At 39.6% G+C, this 22,476-nt stretch overlaps 1 protein-coding gene across 3 annotated transcripts in view; it reads right to left on the bottom strand.

The window, feature by feature from the left end:
- Window positions 1-22,476, bottom strand: part of MYH15 (myosin heavy chain 15) — a 92,338-nt gene that overhangs the window by 20,848 nt on the left and 49,014 nt on the right. For all 3 annotated transcript variants that reach the window (XM_072614059.1, XM_072614058.1, XM_072614060.1), the window contains 4 exons: window positions 11,447-11,639; window positions 10,778-10,981; window positions 4,017-4,142; window positions 807-977 (listed from right to left, as the gene is read on the bottom strand). In XM_072614059.1, coding sequence (XP_072470160.1) covers window positions 807-977; window positions 4,017-4,142; window positions 10,778-10,981; window positions 11,447-11,639 — 694 coding nt within the window. The remainder of the gene's footprint in view (window positions 1-806; window positions 978-4,016; window positions 4,143-10,777; window positions 10,982-11,446; window positions 11,640-22,476) is intronic.

Genomic DNA, 22,476 nt, shown 5'->3' with positions numbered 1-22,476 from the left:
TTATATAATACATATATTATAGTACAAGACTATAATAATACATATTTAGTGGTCTGGTATATACATATATATGCATGCCCATATATGTATATAGTACATATCCATTATATTTATATATAATTGTCCTATACATGTATGTATATATACACATACACACTTATACATATTTGTGTATTAATTTCTACAACAAAATGCCCCAAATAAGTGGGCAGATTCTGCCATCTTGCCCCTTAACCTCCTATCCCAAGACCATTTTGAACCACCTAATACAGTGTCTTACTCTAGAAATGTCTCATCTATAGGACTGAAAACAATGAGGAAACACTAAACCAAGATCAGGCAACCTGTGAGTTTTGAACATTTTCAAGGAAAATACCATAGTGGTCAAGGAAGTAGGGCCTAGATAGTGTGAAACTTAGGACAAAAAAAACAATTACTTGAGGTTCAGAGAAGTGATTTCAGATTTTGGGTGGGACTATGGAAATAAGGCCCTAATTTCAAGGTCAGACCTGTAAAAGGTAAAGTTCTGTGGGAAATGGAACATACTGCTCCTAATAGCTTTGGATGGGGAATCAGACATTGTTGCTCCTGTTCCTTCTTCTTTCCAATAAGGATTAGAGTTGTCTTAATGTGAAAAAGGACGGGGGTGGGGGTAAATGTGGACCCTTAGATTCAAGACCGCTTCCTTTTTTATTGTGATGCTTTCAGCACCTGCCATCTGCCTTCTTTGTTTTTCCAGCATTTCTCCAGCTGCCTTAGTCATGGGTCCTAATGGGTCCTATCCCAATTCAAAGTCAAACCCATACCCTGGATTCCAGTTTCTGGATCTGCTTACTGCTCCCCTTGAGAGTACTCTTCTCAGCATCTTCTAGTCTTTTCTGTAAGTCCTCAATGGTCTGTTCCATGTTGTTTCTTATCCTTTCCATGTGAGTACAGGTGTACTGTTCTTTCTTCAAATTCTCTGACAACAACACTGCCTGGAATGAGAAAAAGATGACAGTACTCCACCAGCCACTCTTACAATATGGTATAGTAGATAAGGTATGATGAGATGGGGAGTTAGGAAGATCTGGGTTCAAATCCTGCTTTAGAGTCTTATTATTGGCAAGTTAATGAACTTGTATATTCTGTTTTCTTTGATGCAAATTGAAGCAATTGATTCTTCTTCTGCCAGAGAGGTGATAAACATAAAACACAGTACATGCATGGCCAATGTAGAAATCTATATTGCTGCTTACGTTGCATGTTTTGCTTTTGACTTTTCGGTTGGTTTGCTCAGTGGAGGGGGCAACGGGAGAGACCTTACAAACGCATGTAAAATTATTTTTAAAATATTAATAAAAATGAGGTAGTTGGATTTAATGGCCTCTAAGCTACCTTCTAGTAAATCTACAATCCCATCGTATTTTTAGGGTTTGGTGAAGTGTTAGACCTCCGTACTGCTTTTTTTTTCTCTCCATCTTTTAGCCTCTCTGCAGCTATTGTCGACTTTCCCACCTTTCAGTTTCCCCAAATTATGCATGGTTTAGGTCTTGGGAAAAGCTAGTAGGAAGAACAAACTCAAGGCTGCATTGTAGCCCAGATTGACACCATCACATGAGGCCATAGATGTGTATCACATGAAAGATGGCAAACTCTACTATACAAATATCAAGCCAAAGGAAACATGGAAATCTTTGCATTGGCAAAGGGAAGGAGTGGAAAAGTTTAGATAAAAAGAGATTTCTTTTTTTTTGGTTAATAAACCACTATAAAATACATATACATATATATGTATACACACAGAAATATATATACATATATATATATATATATATATATATATATATATATATATATATAGAGAGAGAGAGAGAGAGAGAGAGAGAGAGAGAGAGAGAGAGAGAGAGAGAGAGAGAGAGAGAGAGAGAGAGAAGATCTATTATCTCCCTGGTATAGGGAATTCCCAAATGAGGATGCTTCCTCTACCAATACAGGTCAGCATCTTCTCTGTAATCTAAAATCTTAGATTCTTCCCAAGAATTCTAAGACCTGGAATGACTTGTCCTTGTATACTAACCAGTATATCAGAGACAAGTCTTGAACTCAATCTTCTTGACTCTGAGGCCAGAACTCTTTCCACTCTGCTACATTGCTTTTCTATTCCATTGCATTAATGTACCACAATTTATTTAACCATTCACCCTAAAGTCTTTTTTCTCTGTTTTATTTAATTCCATAGATCACTGAATTAGAGCTATTAATGATAGTCTTCAAGAACCTCACATCAGGTTACTATTCCCAGGGCCCATGAGCAGGGTCTATGAGCAGGGCAGAATTGGGTTAGCTCTTGTTTGTGAAGCATACCCCTCGCTTTAGCCTGATGTCTATTCGCATTATATTTTACTTCATTAAGAACTGCCCTTCATGCGTTTAATAGTTCCTGGGAAGACTGTCCTTCAGAATTAAAGCTTATCTATTTGTCAAATTCCCAGCCATCTGCCTAACACCAAGCGGGTGAAAGATCTCAAGAAAGACAGAGGGGACAGGACATAGCATAATTTCCTGAGACATCTCCAGACTGCCTTATGCAGAGCTGGTTGAGACTGAATGGATTTGTGGAGAGGCTGTGGAGGAGTTTTCACTTCTCAAAACTGTCAAGGACAGCTTAATAAGACACTAGTGTTAGAAGGAGTTTCAGCTTTTTATAACCTGCTACTGCATAAACTTGTCAAACAGAGACAGGAAAGAGGAGAGAGAATTCAGCAAAAATAAGTTACTCTCTGGGGATGAGAGTTCATAAACATTCAGATAATTGTTTGTTCTTGGATAGCAAACACATTTTCAAGCTTTCTCAAGCCACCACCCTCTCTCCCTCCTACCAGCAATTGCTTTGATTCAGAATGTCTAAGTGACAGTGCTCATCCCTGTCCCATATTTTCTATAGTTTCAGACTTAGCTTTGGCACAACTATAGTGATTTAATGAAAGTCTTTAGAGGTTTATGACTCAGGTCAAGGTAAAATTAGGAATTCTTGTGACATTTGGTGACAAAAAGGGCAAATGATTGGGTATCACAGAAGACAATCTATTCCACCCCCTAGAGAGTCCAGGCTATACCTCTTTGACATGGTCAATATTTCTTGACCATTCACCTTTTGGAAGGATGTGGATGATAGGTGTGGAAGAAGAAGAGTTGTGGGAGAGACATATCATGATTACAGGACCAGATATGGGCAAGGGTGTGAGGAAGAAAGCCCCTTTTCAGATATTGACCCTGTAAGGGAAAAAATTCCAATTGCTTTGTGCTAGTTATTACTCTGACTCAGACCATTACTTATAGGAACTATGAACATACAATCTTCTTTTCTGTAGGGCTCTAACAATCCCGAAAGGAAGCTCTCATTAAATAATAATTTCTCTGAATCTTTCCTTCTTTCTCCTTTTGTACCCAAAGTGCCAGGTTTTTGCATGTATTCAAGGCAATAGTATTGTCAATGAAAGAGAAACACCTACAACTCCATTAAAGAGGAATACTGAAAGTTTCCCGGAGCCCCAAATCTTTCTTTACTGGCCTGCTCTTCCCTTCCAGGAGATATATTGTTATAAAAAAAATGAAAGCAAGATTCTTTCCCATTCACTGACACAAACCATTACTGACTTGAGGCAAATAGCTATTTGAAAGCTTTTTTCAAATAATAACAGGCAGTTTATGATGTTTCTAGAACACAGGACATATTGATCCTCACATTACAAATGGTTTGTATCCCTTTTTTGATTCCTCTTCGTAAAGGGTTTTGCATGGATCAATTCAATTATTCTCATTATTTCCTGAAACACTTAGGAGAAAGATGACATTAGCTGTTTTTCTTTTCAATTAAACTTAGATACAGAGAGACCAACCAACTTATTCCTTATTATAAGGTAGGGGAATGGCATAGACAATAATCTTGTTTGTTGCCCTGTATTTGGTACTGTCCCTCAGCTATAGTCCAAAACTTCCACTGGAAAATAGTGGAGAGCCAATTGTCTCCTTACATCAGTAACTGCCTTCTTAGCTTTTTCTTCAGCACTCTGACGTTCTTCTGTTGCATCTTCTAATTCTTTCTTCATACGGGCACTGTCAGTCTCCCATTTTTTCTTCAGGGTGAGTAGGTTTGCATTCTAAAAAAGAAAGAAAGAGAGGGGTAGAGAGAGAGGAAGAAAGAAAGGAATCAAGGAAAAGAAGGGAAGGAAGGAAAGAAGGAAGGAAGGAAGAAAAGCAAATAATTATCTTAGAACTGACTAAAAATAACTACATAGAATCCCACAATTGGTTAGTTCATTTAGTTGGCAAAATCCAATCAGCAGTGAGGAAGGTAGATGAATAGACATAACTAGGAAGGGACAACTGGGGCTTTGTCCCAGGGTAGTAACATCCAACTGCATGCTTCCTCCCCACCATGGACATATGGCCCATCACTCCAGCACTTCACAGTCCTCCACCAGAAAAATGCCATGTAGTAAATATCAAAGGTGAGATGTGAACCTGAGACTTCCAACTCTTGAGTTTGTGCTCTTTCCATTGTACCATGTTACCTCTCTTATATCAACTTAACTTCAGGGGTTAAGGTCAGGTTTTTTGGGGGCAAAGCGGGGGAGACAAATAGTCACCCTTTCTCCCAAGAGGATTGCTCCTGACTTGGAGAAAGAGGGAGTTGTACTCTACCAACTGAATTCTTATTATATATCTATGGGTAGGTGGGTGGGATGGGCCAGAGACAGGGTCTCCTATTTTGGTTCCCTAAGTTATTTTTCTAAATGGGCATAAACTCAAAGAATATACATTAGAGACAACTCCCCCCACTCCCCCACACACAAAGTACACATTATCCTCATGTATATATCTCATCTCAGCTGTGAAGCAGAAAAAGATCTGGCCTCAATCAGTACAAAGTGATGTCTTCCATCATTTCCAGAAACTGTAAATACCCTAGAAAATGAATTTTGACTTCTCCATGCTTGGGAATTTGGTTGCTTGCCCACCACTCCTTGATGTGGTAAGGAGTCACTGCCTTTGGATCAGAAGTTGGGGTCAAGTGGAGATACCTCATAGAGCCTGGGGAAGACTTCAGTCACCAGCTGGGCCACTTAGGAAAGAAGAAAGAGTTTCCTATCTTTCCTTTGGCTTCTTTCTCCCTTCCCACTCTTATTCTCCACCCCAATTTCTCCCTGTCTCTTCCCTACTGCAAAGTGGTACATAAAGACTCCTAGCCTTTTCTTTCTCTAGCTGATTACCTACGGGGAATCTCCATTATAATGCTGGATCCTGCCTTTGGCTCCAGCACAGTAGATCAAAAAGGTTTTATAGCTGCTAATTTTTAGCCTGTATTTATGCACACAACTTTACTAAGGGTATGAAGATGCCTAGATCAAAGAGAGTGCCTTGTACATAAAGGCTTCATATGGCAATTTCTCACCCATTAAAATTTCATTAATTCTCCCTTGACACCATCTTGCTGTCAGTATTAAAGCCCAGAAATGGAAAAGGATCTGTCCCAGCCTTATGACTAGCCCCTTGCTTTTTCCATAGAAGGATTCATTGACAATAAGTCTGTTTTCCTTGATTCTTTTTCATAATATCGTTCTGGCCTCATTTTTTTCTAAGGCCATGTTCCCACCCCCCACATTGGTTCTCATTTCTATAGGCATGTCCAGTAGAAGATGAGTTGTAGTTATAGGTATGTATTTTCAAGATGGTAGTTATATAGGTGATACCTCACTTTAGAGAGTCAGCATAGCATAATGGAGTCAAGGTAACCTAGATTCAAGGCCCATCTCTGACCCCTACCAGTCATGTGTCCCTGGAAAAATAACTTGATCTTAAAAGTCAGCACAATGCCTGGAACATTGAAGATGCTTAATAAATTTTAATTGGTTGATTGTTTGACTTAACCTCTCAGTTCCCTAGGCAGATCTTTGACTATGAATTGCAGAATAATTGCAGATCTGCATTGGTAGTAGGAATTTCCTCACCACAGCATTCTTTCCACTGATGGAATCACAGATCCACACCAAATGAAAGGTATGTCAAATGACAAGTATGTTTCTGAGAAGCTGTGTATAAATGGAGTTTAAGAATTTAGGTAACAGAGGGGAAGAGCCAAGATGGCAGAGTAGAAAGATACACATATGCTAGCTCCGAACTCACAGCACATTAAACACCTGTAAAGAAGAACTCCCAACAAATTTGGGAGCAGCAGAAGCCACAGAACAATGGAGCAGAGGAGATTTCTGTTCCAGAGAGACCTGAAAAACTGACACGAAAGGTCCGTCCCGCACCAGACCCAGAGCAGAGCCTAGCCCTGTCTTGGCCGAGGGGCACCAAGGGGAGCAGATCCGAGCAGGCTTCAGGGACAAATCTCCAGCAGGCTCACAGGTCCCTCCACCCACAGGTGCCAAAGGTCACTTAGAGGATCTTCTCAGCTCCTCGAGAGGGGAGTGGGGGGTCCCCATAACTCAGGCCCCCTCGGGAGGCAGCAGCTGAGGCAGCAGCAGACTGGGGCTCCCAAAGTAGGCAGGAGCTAAGATCCATTGTTGAAGGTCTCTGCATAAACCCTCTAAGGGAACTGAGCCCCGCCCCCATCCCCCTCCCCCCCTGCCAGCACCTGAAGTTAATCTCACACTGAATAGCAGCCCCGCCCCCACCCAAAGCCCTGAGGCTGGGGAGCAGCATTTGAATCTCAGACCCCAAGTGCTGGCTAGGCAGATCTGGAGGCAAGGTGGGTGTGGAGAGGACACTCAGAAGTCAAGTAACTGGCTGGGAAAATGCTCAGAAAAGGGAGAAAAAAAAATAAGACCATAGAAGGTTACTTTCTTGGTGAACAGATATCTCCTCCCTTCCTTTCAGATGAGGAAGAACAATACTTACTATCAGAGAAAGACATAGAAATCAAGGCTTTTGTATCCCAAACATCAAAAATAAATATTCAATGGGCTCAGACCATGGAAGAGCTCAAAAAGGATTTTGAAAATCAAGTAAGAGAGGTGAAGGAAAAACTAGGAAGAGAAATGAGAGAGATGCAAGAAAAGCATGAAAAGCAGGTCAACACCTTGCTAAAGGAGACCCAAAAAAATGCTGAAGAAAATAACACCTTGAAAAATAGGGCTAACTCAACTGGCAAAAGAGGTTCAAAAAGCCAATGAGGAGAAGAATGCTTTCAAAAGCAGAATTAGCCAAATGGAAAAGGAGGTTCAAAAGCTCACTGAAGAAAATAGTTCTTTCAAAATTAGAATGGAACAGATGGAGGCTAATGACTTTATGAGAAACCAAGAAATCACAAAACAAAACCAAAAGAATGAAAAAATGGAAGATAATGTGAAATAACTTATTGGAAAAACAACTGACCTGGAAAATAGGTCCAGGAGAGACCATTTAAAAATTATGGGCCTATCTGAAAGCCATGATCAAAAAAAGAGCCTAGACATCATCTTTCAGGAAATTATCAAGGAAAACTGCCCTGAGATTCTAGAACCAGGGGGCAAAATAAGTATTCAGGCAATCCACAGATCACCACCTGAAAGAGATCCAAAAAGAGAAACCTCCTAGGAACATTGTGGCCAAATTCCAGAGTTCCCAGGTCAAGGAGAAAATATTGCAAGCAGCTAGAAAGAAACAATTCAAGTATTGTGGAAATACAATCAGGATAACACAAGATCTAGCAGCTTCTACATTAAGGGATTGAAGGGCGTGGAATAGGATATTCCAGAAGTCCAAGGAACTAGGACTAAAACCAAGAATCACCTACCCAGCAAAACTGAATATAATACTTCAGGGGAAAAAATGGTCTTTCAATGAAATAGAGGACTTTCAAGCATTCTTGATGAAAAGACCAGAGCTGAAAAGAAAATCTGACTTTCAAACACAAGAATGAAGTGAAGCATGGAAAGGTAAACAGCAAAGAGAAGTCATAAGGGACTTACTAAAATTGAACTGTTTACATTCCTACATGGAAAGAAAATATTTGTAACTCTTGAAACTTTTCAGTATCTGGGTAGTGGTGGGATTACACACACACACACACACACACACACACAGAGCACAGAGTGAATTGAATAGGGTGGGATCATATTTTTAAAAAAATGAAATCAAGCGGTGAGAGAGAAATATATTGGGAGGAGAAAGGGAGAAATGGAATGGGGCAAATTATCTCTCATAAAAGAGGCAAGCAAAAGACTTTTTAGTGGAGGGAAAAAGAAGGGAGGTGAGAGAAAAACATGAAGCTTACTCTCAACACATTCCACTAAAAGAAGGAATAAAATGCACACTCATTTTGGTATGAAAACCTATCTTACAATACAGGAAAGTGGGGGAGAAGGGGATAAGCAGGGTGGGGCGGATGATGGAAGGGAGGGCAATGTGAGGAGGGAGCAATTTGAAGTCAACACACTTGGGGAGGGACAGGATCAAAAGAGAGAATGGAAGCAGTGGGGGGCAGGATAGGATGGAGGGAAATATAGTTACATGACTATTATGGAAGTCATTTGCAAAACTACACACATATGGCCCATACTGAATTGCTTGCCTTACAAAGGGAATGGGTGGGGAGGGAGGGATGAAGAGAAGTTGGAGAAGTTATGTATAAAGTGGAGGGCATTTTCACAGAACCATCAAACATGGGAGCTAGAAAGAATCTTAGAGAAACATAGTTTAATCTCTTTCTTTTATAGACAAGGATACTAAGTTCCAGGGTCACTAGAGAAGTTTACTTTGCAAAAGAAATAACTATGGGAATCTTTTCAATAAGAAAATGATGTTTCAAGATAAATAGTCATGCTTTTTTTGGCACAGATTCATTTTCTTTTGCATTTTTTGGTTTTTATCTGCAATTTTGTCAATGTTAGAGAACTCTCAGTATAGAAACTTATTCCACCAATATAGATTAGCAAATGTTCTATAATTTACATTCATAGAGAATCGTCTGGGTTACCTACAAATGCATGTACAGTCCTCTTTTTCTATTCTGCTATGCATATTCAAATGGCCATTTAATATAGTGTTTGCTAAGTTCAGAATAAAAATAAAAATCAATTTAAAACAAACAAATAAAATAGTTGTGACTTATCCATCATCACACAGCTAGTACTATGTCAGAACTAGGACTTGAGTCCAGGTGCCTAGTCTCCAAGGTCTGACCTCCCTCTACCATGTGAAGCTGTCTCTTTAAATGTTCAGACCTCAAATTTATTAAACCAGGGCACTTCTATATACTCATTTAGTAAGTCCATTATGACCTCATGTATGTGGATTAATTGGAACCCAATCAAATATGGATGGCTCTGGAGATCCTAGAGTGAAAGATGAGCTACAAAAGATCCCACATGGTGAAAAGGTACCTTTCTGTTTAGGCTAACATGCAGGAACTGATCCCTCCAGCAGAACACAGTTCTGAAGTGATGAGAATTTCGTATTCATGGAACTAGTGGGGAGGTCCCCTCGTGCAATAGGGCTACTCTGGGGGCAGGCAAAAAATGTTGCAGTGTAAAGCAAAGACCATGGATTCTCTAACCTAATTTTGCTTATCCTTAGGTCAATCAATTTTTAATCCAAATGATAGGATTTAGCACTAACAGGGATTATAAAGATCACCTAGTCTACCTTCCCCACCTTTTACAAGTGAAGAAACTAAGGCCCTGTGGATTAAGTCACTTGGGCAAGGTCATACATTAAGTAATTAGCAAAGCCACAATTTGAACTCTTGTTCTGTAACTTCAAGCCCAGGATTTTCTTCATTATATTATGCTTCCCCTCCAAATTGGAAGTCTTCCAAAATTGCACTGGACAGAAGTAGTTTTCTTTAACTAGAACAAATTCCAGTTACTGGGCAATGGAATGTTGTTTTTGCATTGCCCAGTAACTGGAATTTATTGGTCATGCTACTTCATTACTGAGCATCCAAGGAGAAAGCATACCTCTTCTTCTTCATTAAAGAGTGGTGAAACACCATGATCCCCTTAATCTCACACCCAAAGTTTTCCAGAATTGAAACACACTTTGCTGTAAACTCTAAAACCAAGGAATTCCACAAGCCATCCCTAGTTCCCAACTGAAGGAATTAAGAGTTAGAAGGGACTTTCGAAATCAACTAGCCAGATTAGAACTAGGATTAGGCAAGGTAGTAGCTGTCAAGAGAACCCCATACAACAGGATGTGGCGTTTTTCATATTGGAAAAAACCTTTCTCTGAGATCCCTAGGCACCTGCTTTGTGAGGAATCATGTATATGTATCATGGTGAAGAAAGGTCTTCAAGCCAGTAACATAGGGGAAAATATTTTTAGAACTTGTCTAGAGTATGCAAATGTCTTGTAACATCACTGCATCTAGTCTCACCTCCCACACAATGAAGAAACCCTCTCATATCCCTGGTAGATGCTTATCCAGCTTTCATTTGACTACTTGCAGCAACAAGAAATTTATTGCTTTTTGAGATGATCAACAATTTGAGAAAATTTCTTCTTACATTAAATTGAAACCCATCTCCTTGTAACTTCTAATCTTTTGTCTTTGTTCTCCATTCTGGATCCATGAAGAATAAATCTAATTTCTATTCAATATGATAGCTTTTTGAATATTAAAGATCAAGATTGTGTCTCTTCTTAATTTTATTATTTTCAACTTAGAAATTCTTAATCCTTCACTGGTCCTACATATGACATGATTTCCATACCCTTTAATTTCCTCCAGACATGTTCCTATTTGTCAGTGTTCCTCTGATAGGGTAGTGGCCAGAAAGTGAAAGACTGCCCTCATTGTCCTCACCTGGGTGTGCAGCACATTCAGTTTTTCAGTGGCTTCCAGAAGCTCTTGTTCAGCCAATCTCCGTCCACGTTCTGTCTGTTCCTGCAAAGACTGTAACTTGTCCAATTCAGACTGCAGGATAGCATGTTGCCTCTCAGCCACCAATGCCTTCTCCTTCAGACTTTCATTCTGGTGTGTTGTTTCATCTAATTGTACTTGTAGGTTCTATAACAAAGGAAAAAAGAAATGCCTAATTGTGGAGGGAGAGAAGGAAGGAGGAAGGGGGAAAGAGAGAGAGAGAGAGAGAGAGAGAGAGAGAGGGAGCAAGAGAGAGCAGAGCAAGCATTAGAGCATTTAAAAAGCTGTTACTGATTGATAATTATTCAAGAGAGGAGGCAGAATGCTCAATGGAAAGAACCTTGGTTGTGGAGTTAAAGGACCTCAAGGATTTGAATCCACAAGCTATTTGTGTGATCTTGGGGCAAATCACTTAACTTCTCCAGGCCTCAGCTTCCTCATCTATAAAATGCTGGACTGGATGGCCTCAAAGATCCCTTCTGGTTCTATATCTACAGTTACAGGAAAGAATCTAGGTATAGGACGCTGACGATAATGAGGATTTTTCCATCCCTTAGACTGTTTCTCTATAAAACAAGGTATTTAATTTCCTGGGGAAGAATACAGAAATACCTTGATTTGCGTCTGAAGAGTGTACAGAGATTTGGAGGCTTCTGATGTCTCTCGGTTAGCATGGTTGAGCTGTACCTCTATCTCACTGAGATCCCCTTCCATCTTCTTCTTTAGCAGAGAGGCCTCAGCTTGGTTCTTTGCTTCCAAATCCAAAGTCGACTGCAGAGAATCAATAGTACGCTGCTGGTCTCTCCTAATTTTCAGATGACAGACAGAAGATGGATGTGTTTGTATGTGCATGTGCGTGTATATGTGTGCGTGTGTGCGTGTGTGTGTGTGATTAAGAGGGGATTACCTGCTGAGTCTACAGTGATCTATGCAATAAGAAGAATTTGGGGTCCCTATTTTCTAAGCTAACAAAATTGGGTCTGGAATAGTTTTGCTTTAAAAAACAAAAACCATGAAATTGACATATTAGGCTAGTGTATGTACAGCCCTGGTTTATTCAACCAGCATTTAATTGGCTTTATTGTAGTGGGAAAAGCACTGGACTTTGAACAGATTTAGATTAGAATCCTGTTCCTGTCACTTAACTGGATGTGATACTTTGGTCAAGTCACTTATCAACTCTCTCATCTGTAAATGAAGGTGTTGGACTCGAAGGTCCATCCCACTTCTGACATTCTATGAATCTCTCCCAGGTCGAAAACAGGACATTTAAAGATGAATAAGTCATGGCCTCTGCTCTTAAGGAGCTGACAACCAAGTCTTAAATAAAAAGTTAATTTCCCATGATAGTATACTAAAACATTTAAAGCATAAAAGGCAATTACAATAGGTGCTTTACTATTTGCTGAATAGAACTGAATTGAATACAGCTCCTGGTATACATCTTAGTTTTAGCCTCCTGACAAGAAGCCTAAGGCAAACAATCGCTCCAATTCTTTATACCCTGGGGTCAGCTTTGCATAGAGACATCCTTTAATATAGCCATGATGAGATTCAAAGCTGCTTCTCTGTCTAGAAATCTGCCCACAGTCTGCAATGAAGAGATTCCTCAGCATCACTTTAGATTATACAGTTGGCAGCCTTCAGTTTGGGGAAGTTATGAGCTGAAGACAATAGAGTAAGTTGTAAAAAGAAATCTAACTTTTTTCTGTAGGAAAAATAATTCTGTACATGGGATATTGCATTATAATCTCAAGACAACTCATAGACAAAAAGGTTAACTACTACATCTGTGGCCCTTTTTTGCAAAAAGTTGATATGGAATATCCATCCAATCATCACCAATATGTTCTCTCCCTTGAAATATCATCCAAGAAGGTCTCTGGAGTGCATTTTTGTCTTGGAATGTTCTCAGAAGGCTCTGTCAATGACTAGGCAACAAAATAAAAACCTCACAGTCCATTCAAATGGCTAGGGAAAAGAGAATGGAGAAGAAATTGTTCAAACTCTTCTCTTTCCTTGTAAAACATGGTTGATGGTGTATTGTAGTCATGGGAACATGAGCTCCTTAAGGGAAGGAATTGTGTTCTTGCCTTTCTTTGTGTATCCCAAGGATTGTATCTCCAGTGCCTAGTATATAGTAAGAGCTTAATAAATGTTTGTTGACTAACTATGTCAAAGTAGGACAGGAAAGAACACAACAAAGGATTAGTTGAAAAATTCAACATCAGAGGTGATTTTAGGAAACTCCAATAATATGGTCTGAAAAGTAGGTATATGTACAAGTGTCATGAACTAGATGGGTAGCCTAAATAATATAAGGGGAACCCCATGAGGTGAAAAGACCAGAGGAAGCCTTTTACTATACTGAGTGGAGCCTTTATGGAGCATCTATGGGAAAACATTGACAGAAATTATACAAGAGAGAAGGCAGGGAGGGAATACTTGTGAACAGGTGGAGGGAGTTATCTACACGAATGAAATTGCCGATCCATAAGACCATCATATCTGGCTTCAGGGCTTCTTTACAGTCACACAGTGTGTGCTGTAATCTCATTTGCAAAGGATGAAAGCGTCCTGTGAGCTGCGCAGTAGTAAACCTGTGGAGGTACACGCTCTCCACCGTGCACTGCTCATTAGCAGTTCTATGAACGGGACAGAGTTTAAGAAGGGCAAAAGGAGTCTTCATTTGCTTCTTAAAGATTCCAGCAGCACAAACAGGTAAAAAAAATATCAAGTACTGGATCAGAAAAAAGATTACTAGGAATTTGAATTAGGACTGCTTAATTATGTTTAATAAAGTAAGTCCATTAAGATCAAAGTCCTCTTTCAGAAACATAGGAGGAACTGAGGAATGGAGAGTGAGTGGATATAGTTTATCCCCCAACACAACTCAAGAGTGATAGGATAGAGGGCAGATGAGATGGAGACCCCACTGTCTCTGACTATAGGCAATAAGGCATCATGAAGAGAGGGTTTGTATTCAGGAAGAGCTGTGTTCAAATCTCCCATCAGACATTTCTTAGCTGTATGACCATACATAGGCAAGATACTGAACCTCTCTGACCCTCAGTTTCCTCATCTGTAAAATGAATGGAGAAATGATAGAATCTCCCTCAAGGGGTTGTTGCAGAGACTAAAAAGCACTTTCTTTACACACCTTTCTTAGATATGTCAGTTGTGACAAGCAGAGGTCAGACTCAGAGCATGGTAACATTGTTATTTGTACAGATGCATGACTACTTTCTTGATCCACTGCATTAGATATTTCTCTTTCATCTGCACTTCTTTTCTTTCAAATATTTCAATATTTCTTTCCGCAATCCTCCTCCACCTTCAATTCCTTTTCTTCTAAGTGTCAGACAGGGATGAGGAATAGAGGTGGGAGGACTGTGATATAGACAGATATAGGTGGGTGAACTTAACACAAATTCTAAAGCTCTTACATTGGGAAAACCAAACGGTGTTTTTTATAGCACCAGAACATTTTTCTCAAAGCTACTTCTTTTAAGAGTTATTCATTTAAGAGCCTTGAGTCAAAATCCTCTATATGGGAATATATTCTGCTCAAACTTTCCATTGTCAAGACAGCAAATAGTCATGCTTACTTCTAAGTTGAAAGTGGAGAGGTTTAATTTTTTTTTAAGTTTCATAAAAATCTACCAGAAGACAAGTGTTTCAGTGTTTCATCAATGTAAATATATCCATGCCAATCAATATCTTATATATAGATTCAAGAAATTTTAAGAAATGTCCTTGAGGAAGCTTTCATTTCAAAGGCAAATGACACACCCCATGGCCAAGGACGGTTTGCTGGAAAGTTCCTCTACCTGAAGTATACCCACAATTAGAGGAGAGGAAAAAGATAAATGAAGATGATCAAATCTAGCATCAAGTGAAAAAAAATGAAAAAAAAAGAGATCTCCATTTTATCAAAATGAACACAATCATTTAAGTGATCAAACATTAATTTATAACTAATTCCTCCTAGCATTACTACATCTCTAAATCTGAAGAATATTGGTCTTATTCTCTCTAATTTGTCTAATTTCATTTTAAGAAACCTTTGTGAATTAATTAACTAATAAAGTCTGGTAGGAACCAAAGTGGCAGTTAAAGATGTTAAAGATGAGCTTGACTCTCGTTGCCTAGCAATGAGATGAGTGGAGCCATTCTCTGCCTAAAAGGTATGAGACAACAGAGAAGGATTCCCCGTCAGAACTGGACGTTGTCATTTAGGCCCACAATGCTTCAGGTGTGTTTGCAACTTTAGAAAAGAAGAAGAGCTTCCTGGAGAAGGATTACAAACAGAAGAGGTGATGGGGTAGTTGTCAACTGTGGAAGCATCATTTGGTTCTTTGGCCTATGCTAAGTGTCACGGTCTTTTGATAGCATCTACCTCTCAAGGTTGTTGTAAGGATCAAATAAGCCAGTCAGTCAATACAAAGTTGTGAAGCACCTATTATGTGCCAGGTACTATGCTAAGTACTGGAAATACAAATACAAAAAGAAGGACAGTGCTTCCCTCCAAGGAGCTTACAATCCACCCGGGAAGATAAAAAACAAAGAAAGCTAAAAAGTGAAAGGGGCTAGGTGGGAGTGCCCAGTTTAAGGGCATAATGAAAAAGTCCAAAGAAGTGAAGTTGGATGAGAAATGAAGAGTTGCCTGGCCTGGCAACTTAAGTCAGAGTTTGGGAGGGAGATTTCTAATCCACCCTCTATTCAGAGGGGTCCCAGGGAGTAGAGGGTGCTGATGAGGTGTGAGTACCAAGCACTTTGATAACCACAAAGCATAAATACTAGCTATTATTTCAGTGATGGTTGTTTCAGGATAAATCTAAAGTCATTGAACAAAGAAACCTAAAAAAAAAAATCTACTTCATCTATGCTCCACCACATGACTCAGAAAGTTCTAGAAACTTGTGGAAAGCTAGAAAGTTCCTTTACCTGAAATGTTCCCACAACTAGAGGGGGTAAATGAATGAAGATAGGCCCAAATCCAATATCAAATGGAAAAATAAAAGTAAATATCCATCATCATATCAAAATAAATACAATTATTTGACAGCTCAAACATTAAAGCTTAAACAAATAAAGTAGTCAGAACTCATCTTTTTAACCAACTAAGCTCTACTAAATGGCCTTTTGGGACTCTGTTATTAATATACCACACAAGGAGCACAGTTCTCAACCAGATATGCAATTTCTCTTCTCCTTTGATTTGGTTTAGTTTGGTTTAGTTGGGATTTGGAGGATGTGACTGAGATTTGCAGAAGACCCATCATTCACCTAATTAACAAGTTAAGTCAGCTACATTCATGTGTTAGTAGCTAGAGCTTCCTAACAGATACATTGTTGCTCTTTCTTCTGGTCGATGTCTAAGATTTAATTGATTGATTCTAAGCAGACTATTAAGACTATATCCCCTTCTCTGAGACTAGCAGAGGTTTCTAGGAGAAAGGAGAATTCATCTGGCAACCAAACTTTCACTATTAGCAGTAACTACATATGAGTGACAGTGATCATAAGACTTCAGGAAATCATGTTAAGGAAAGGTTGAAATTCCCCAGGTTAGGGTGTCAGAGAAATGTGTCTACCTATACACTTACTACCCAACCAGCTAGCCAACATTAGCATCACCACTAGGTCTCCAGATGAGATAAGTATAGAGGCAGCTGAAATTGAAACAGAAAATTACCTCAGGATCATGGTTCTCAAATCACTAGGCTTGGACAAACTATACCCCAGGGAACAGAAAGAACAGACACATATGATTATTTAACCACTATCTTTCATGTCTGAAACATTGTGGTGAACAGGAGAAGTGATGCAGGATTCGAGATGGGTAAGAGTCATTCCAATTTTCAAAAGAGGGAAGGAGGTAGAGTTTGCAAACTATAGGCTAGAGAGCTTGACATTCCCTGGAGAAATGAGAGAATACGATATTGAAAGTATAGTTCATAACTACATATGTAAAAAAGCCTCAACAGCTCAGAAAGAGCATATCTGCATTAAGAAGAAGTCATCCCTCCATCCCCTTTTGGAGAGGATTTGGACTGGTAGATCAGGGAAATGCCACAGACATTGTCAAGTGCCTTACTAAAATATGTTTGCCCCCTATGATATTCTCTTAGACAATACTGAAACAAATTCTATGATATTCTCTTAGACAATACTGAAACAAACTGTTCTAGAGAACAGTTGTTAGGTAGATTAGGTTGAATGGCCTTAAATTATCATGCAAATTATTGTATTTACATGTTGAATCACCCCTGTAGAACATGAACTCCTTTGGGGCAAAGACTATATTTCATTTAATCATTGTCTTCCAGAATCTAGCAGCTACCAGTAGGTATAGCATTAGGTACTAGTAAGAGTAGTACCTAGTACATACTTAATAATGTTGCTTGCATTGGATTAGACCCAAAGAGTCAAATACCAATAACTGATAGATGTCAATCTGAAGGAGGTGCTCTAGAGAAGTGCCCCAGAGATATATGCTTGGATTTTTGCAGCACTTTCACCAATAATTTGGAAGAAGGAATAGGTAGCATTCTTATCAAGTCACTTAACCTCTCAATCTCAGTTTCCTTATCTGTAAAATGGAGAGGATAGCAGGGTGGTGATAACCAAATGAAATACTACAAGTAAAGCACTTTGCCTTAGTGTTAACTTGCATACAGATGTTAGCTATCATTACGATCAGATTTGTAGATGTAACAAAGGATGTTGGATGAAAGAATCAAGATTCATATTTGACCAATGGATTAAATCTAATAAGGCAAAATTAAGTAGGATAAATAATAGTAACATCTCTTTTTTTGTTGTTAACCTAAGTATATGAATTTACATCACTTTGTGTGAAAAGGATCTTGGTTGGCTGTAAACTTGGCATGAGTCAAATGTATGAGTTAGCAGGTAAGAAAGTTCACACAGCCTTAGAGTGCATCAAGGGAAGTATAGCATTGAGAACAAGGAGATTGATGTGCCTGTTGCACTGAACACATAGAAAGTACTATATTATGGGTCCTTGTGTTTTGGGAAGAACTTTAGCAAGCTAGGATATGCGCTTTTAGGATGTTGAAGGGACTAGAGGGGCTGAGGACTGGATCAAAGAACTATGTCAGGAGAAAAAGAACGTAACATTCTGAGTAGTTACAAGTTGAGCTTAACTCCCATTTTTGGTGCTTATTATCTGAGGGATTGTGCAACAGTCTTTTACTGCCCCAAATCTCAGTTTCTTTACCTGTAAAATTATGTACTCAGTCTCAATGACCCCAAAGGTTGCTTCTTGCCCAAAGATCTTACCATCTTAAGAACTAGGGATGTTTAGTATGGAGAAGAGAAGCTTTTTGGGGAGTAGACCATAACAGCTATATTCAAATATAAGTCTATTGTCTGGAAGAAATATTAGGCATGTTCTGTTTGACCTGGAACTAGAAGCAAATGGTAAAACCTGTAGAGACAGATTTTAGCTGGATGTAAGGAAATTACACCCCTAGTCATCTGAATAGCTCAAAAGTGGGATGGGGTGCTTTGAGAAGAAATGGGTTCCCTATTACTGCATGGTTCCCTATCACTTCAAATAAAGAATAAATGACCACTTGCCAGAGATGATGTTGAAGGGATGACTACTCAGGTTTGGGTGGGATAGATAACTTCTGAAATTCCTTTCTTCTTTTTCCGGATTTTTTTTAAGCAACAGATCTGGGGCATGATAAGAAATTACTACGTGATATTTTCTTTTAAAAAAAAACTGCCATGTTCCACAGAAATGGAATAAATAAGAATTTAAATGTTCAAATGTTTATACACATAGTTATAAAAATAATGAGTTAGAAGAAATTAAACAACTCTGAGATGTTCATGAAGAAAGAAGATTGGGTGAGGGAAGGCACTTTCAACCCTAAAATTCTAGGCATTCTTAGGTATAGAACTGGTCCAGGGGTGGGGAACCTGTGGCCTTGAGGCCACATGAAGTCCCCTAGGTCCTCAAGTGCAGCCCTTTGACTGAATCCAAACTTGACAGAACAAATCCCCTTAATAAAAGGATTTGTTCTGTAAAACTTGGACTCAGTCAAAAGGCTGTACCCAAGAACCACAGGTTCCCTACCCCTGACTGGTCCCTTATCACTTCTAAAAAAGTTCCAAGAGCTCTTTGTAGCCTATTGAGAGAAGTTCAAACTCTTAGCTTGGTATTTGAGGGCCCCAGAATCTGGCAACCTACTTTTCCGCCTTAACTCAAACTCATTTACTCCATATAAGCTATATTTCAGCTTAACTGGATTGTTTGTATCCTCCACATGCACATTCTGTGCTTTCCCACTTCTCTGCCTTTGCTCATTCTGTTACCTATACTTGATAAGCCTTTATAGCCTAGCAATCCTCTAAAACAGAGGTGTCAAACACATACCCACAACACTCCCACATGCTGTCTGAATCAAAAATGCAAAATATGATTAGGAAACAATTAACAAAATAAGTGAAAATATGAGAAAACATAGGTAACTTTACATTTCAAAACTGAGTCAGTATGCGTCCTATAGGGATTCTTATGGCCCCTGTTTCTGTACAAGTTGATACCACTGCTCTAAGGCCTGGCACACAAATGTCAGCTCTCTCTTGAAGCCTTCATCGACTTCCCTAGTTGATGATCTTATCCCTTTCCCAGAACTTCTGAAGTCTTTCTTTACTCTTCTGCATTTTCATATTATTTTGTATTATAGTAAAGGAAAATTATATATGTCCAAATGACAATAAGCCCCATGAGGACAGGGATTTATCTTTGCATCTCTCCCACTGGAACAATACTCTACACATGAATAAATGTGGATTGAACTGAATGCCTGTGGATCTATTTACTGCTAACCAGCTTTAGATATTCTATCTTGTTGGATGTTGGTTTCTTTGATTTAATGCTTATCATCCCCTCCCATTTGGAGATACCTTTAATATCTGCTCCTGGAATCCAGCCCAAACCTCCCCGGTCCCTTCTATGCATGACCTACCATGACTTAGATGCTATCACATACCACACACAATAGCATAAACTTTGCCATTGTTGTATTCTAGGAGCAGAGCCATGTGGCCACTGCCCACAACCACACGGAGCAGGGATGGGCTATGGAGACATTCTATGTCTGTTCTGAATGTATCTATTATTACAGTTGTTATGAATAATTGACTAAAATCCTTGAACAGCTCAGCCACCACTCTCTGGCCTCCCCTTGGTTCAGCTCTTTCATTTCTCATGCCCAGCCTTTGGTACTTTCTTCTCCAAACTGTTAGATAGCTGTTTAGATCTACTGCTTCCTTTTGCACTAAGATTATAATAACTGGCAAATTGTTCCATACCACTCACATGTGCCTGATGAGATACAGCCTCTCTGAGGATTCATTTTTCCTTGACTGAGTTTATTTATAGGTATTCATTTGACACTACCTGAAATCATTTTATTTAACTGCGCAAGAAGGCATTTATTTTCCTCCTCCTCAAAGTAGGGCAGCTCTTGAGTCCTAGTGTTTCTGCCTTTCATCAAGAAAGTCCATTTGGACATTGACATAGGGCCTTAGAAAGAAAAATGAATCATTCACTACAGTTCATTGTTTAGGCTCAAGTTTCCATATACTAGGACATAGGTAACCTGAAGCATGAAGTACAGCTGAATTTTGTTTGACATCCTCATTAAAAACTTGACCCAAGTGGGAGTTTCATCTGACAATGGACTATAGAAATGAGCCAATTACAGAATATATTTGAATGGTTTTGAATTTATAAAAAGTGTCTCTTTCCTTTTATTTTTAAAAATATTTTCCAAACATATGAGGAGTAACTCTGACAGCTGACCAGCAGACTTGAATTTCTCTCTTCTTTTGCCCATGGAAGACGCATTCTTTCTAACAATGGAGGGGACAACTGTCTTGTATTGTGTTCATCCTTCATTGCCGAAGAAGACCATGCCATCAGAGAAATGATGACATGACTTGCACTTGACTTTGTTTAGAGTGAGGGAGGGCTGTGCAGGTCACCAGTTTCACTCCTCCAGAGCCATCTGAATCCAGTGACCAGATATTCATCAGGATGACTGGAGATGACCTAGGATGAGGCAATTGGGGTTAAGTGACTTGCCCAAGGTCACACAGCTAGTGGGTGCCAAATGTCTGAGGTGAGATTTGAACTCAGGTCCTTCTGACTCCTGCACTGGTGTTCTATCCACTGCACCACCTAGCTGCCCTGGGGTGGGGGGGGACAATTGAGGCAAAGATTGAAAGCATACATATGCATTCCTTAGGTATGTTTGTATACCATAACCCCAAGTAACCCAGGAATAGCAGTATCCCTGTCCTCAGACTGCCTTTGCTGCTTCCAGCATCATGCAAGGGAGTAACCCCTGTGGAGAACTGGCTCAGTATTCCTACCACCAAGACTGACTACTGAACAATGACCAGCAATAAAGCAGTCAAGCCAGTCTAGCTGGAGATACAAAACACCACAAGGGAGAAACAGGAGCTGGCATGTGCCAGGAGGGTCAAACCTTCTCAAGCACCCTCTGCTTTCAGACCCTGAGAGCCTGTGGAAGAGAAATGCCCTCAGATCATCTACCTTTGTGAAGAAGGGGCTTACTACATCCTCCATTACCACCACCACCAACTGGAGATCAACTGCTACAAACTGGCAGGTAAGACCAAAAGTCTAGGGGACAGCAGTGCCCTTTGACCACCAAACGTTATGTCCCACCCCTGCTTTCATAATCCTGATCCTCTGAGGTAATGCTTGCAAAAATGCAACCTGGCAACTGTCTCTGCAGGTGGTGCAGGTCAAACCACAGAAAACACAGAAAAGAAAGTTCTTACTGCCAAAGTCCTTACTGCCAAAGGACTGATAGGGGGGATGGGGGGGGCAAGGTGCTTTTCATTGGCCTCAGGGCTGAAACCACCTGTACACAACAACAATAGCTAACATTTACATACTGCTCATTATATGTAAGCCACTGTGCTAAGTGCTTTATAATTACTATGTCATTTGGTCTTCATCATAGGAGTGGGAGGTAAGGTGCTATTGCTATCCTCATTTTACAGATGAAGAAACTGAGGACAACAGAGGTTAAATGACTTGACCAAGGCCATGCAGCTGGGAAGTATAGCTCCTTAAGAATGAGGACTGACTTGCTTTTCTATTTATATACCTGACCCTTAGCCCATTGATTGGCACAGAGTAAACTGAATAAACGCTTTTTGATCTGTTCCTTCAAATCAGAGAAAATATAATAACAAATTCCTCGTATTTCTAATAGTACTTTTCATCTATAAGGCTTGAAGGGCTTTGTAAACAGATTCACTGATCTTCATTACCCCCTTCAGAGACAGGCAAAGGGCTCCTTTTATCCTCTTCATTTAACCGAGGGACTGAGAAATGGCATATTCAACATCTTCAGTGTGCGATGGGTGGCACTAAGGCATGTGGATTCTTCCCTTGGTTCAGTTTTTAAATTCATTGTCCTGACTACTTAGCTAATACTGCTTCAGCAGAGATTCAAAAAGTCACTTAAATTTCTTCCTTCACACCAATGCAAGTGGATGCTGTAAAGCAGGCAATGGGTCCCTGGGGAAGAGCAGTATGTAGGGTAAATAAAAGTCCTTTT

The sequence above is a fragment of the Notamacropus eugenii genome, chromosome 5, assembly GCF_028372415.1.
Source record: "Notamacropus eugenii isolate mMacEug1 chromosome 5, mMacEug1.pri_v2, whole genome shotgun sequence".
In the NCBI taxonomy this organism is placed as follows: Eukaryota; Metazoa; Chordata; class Mammalia; order Diprotodontia; family Macropodidae; genus Notamacropus; species Notamacropus eugenii.
Note: the sequence above shows the minus strand (reverse complement) of the source record. Positions and strands in the feature narration are given on the sequence as shown.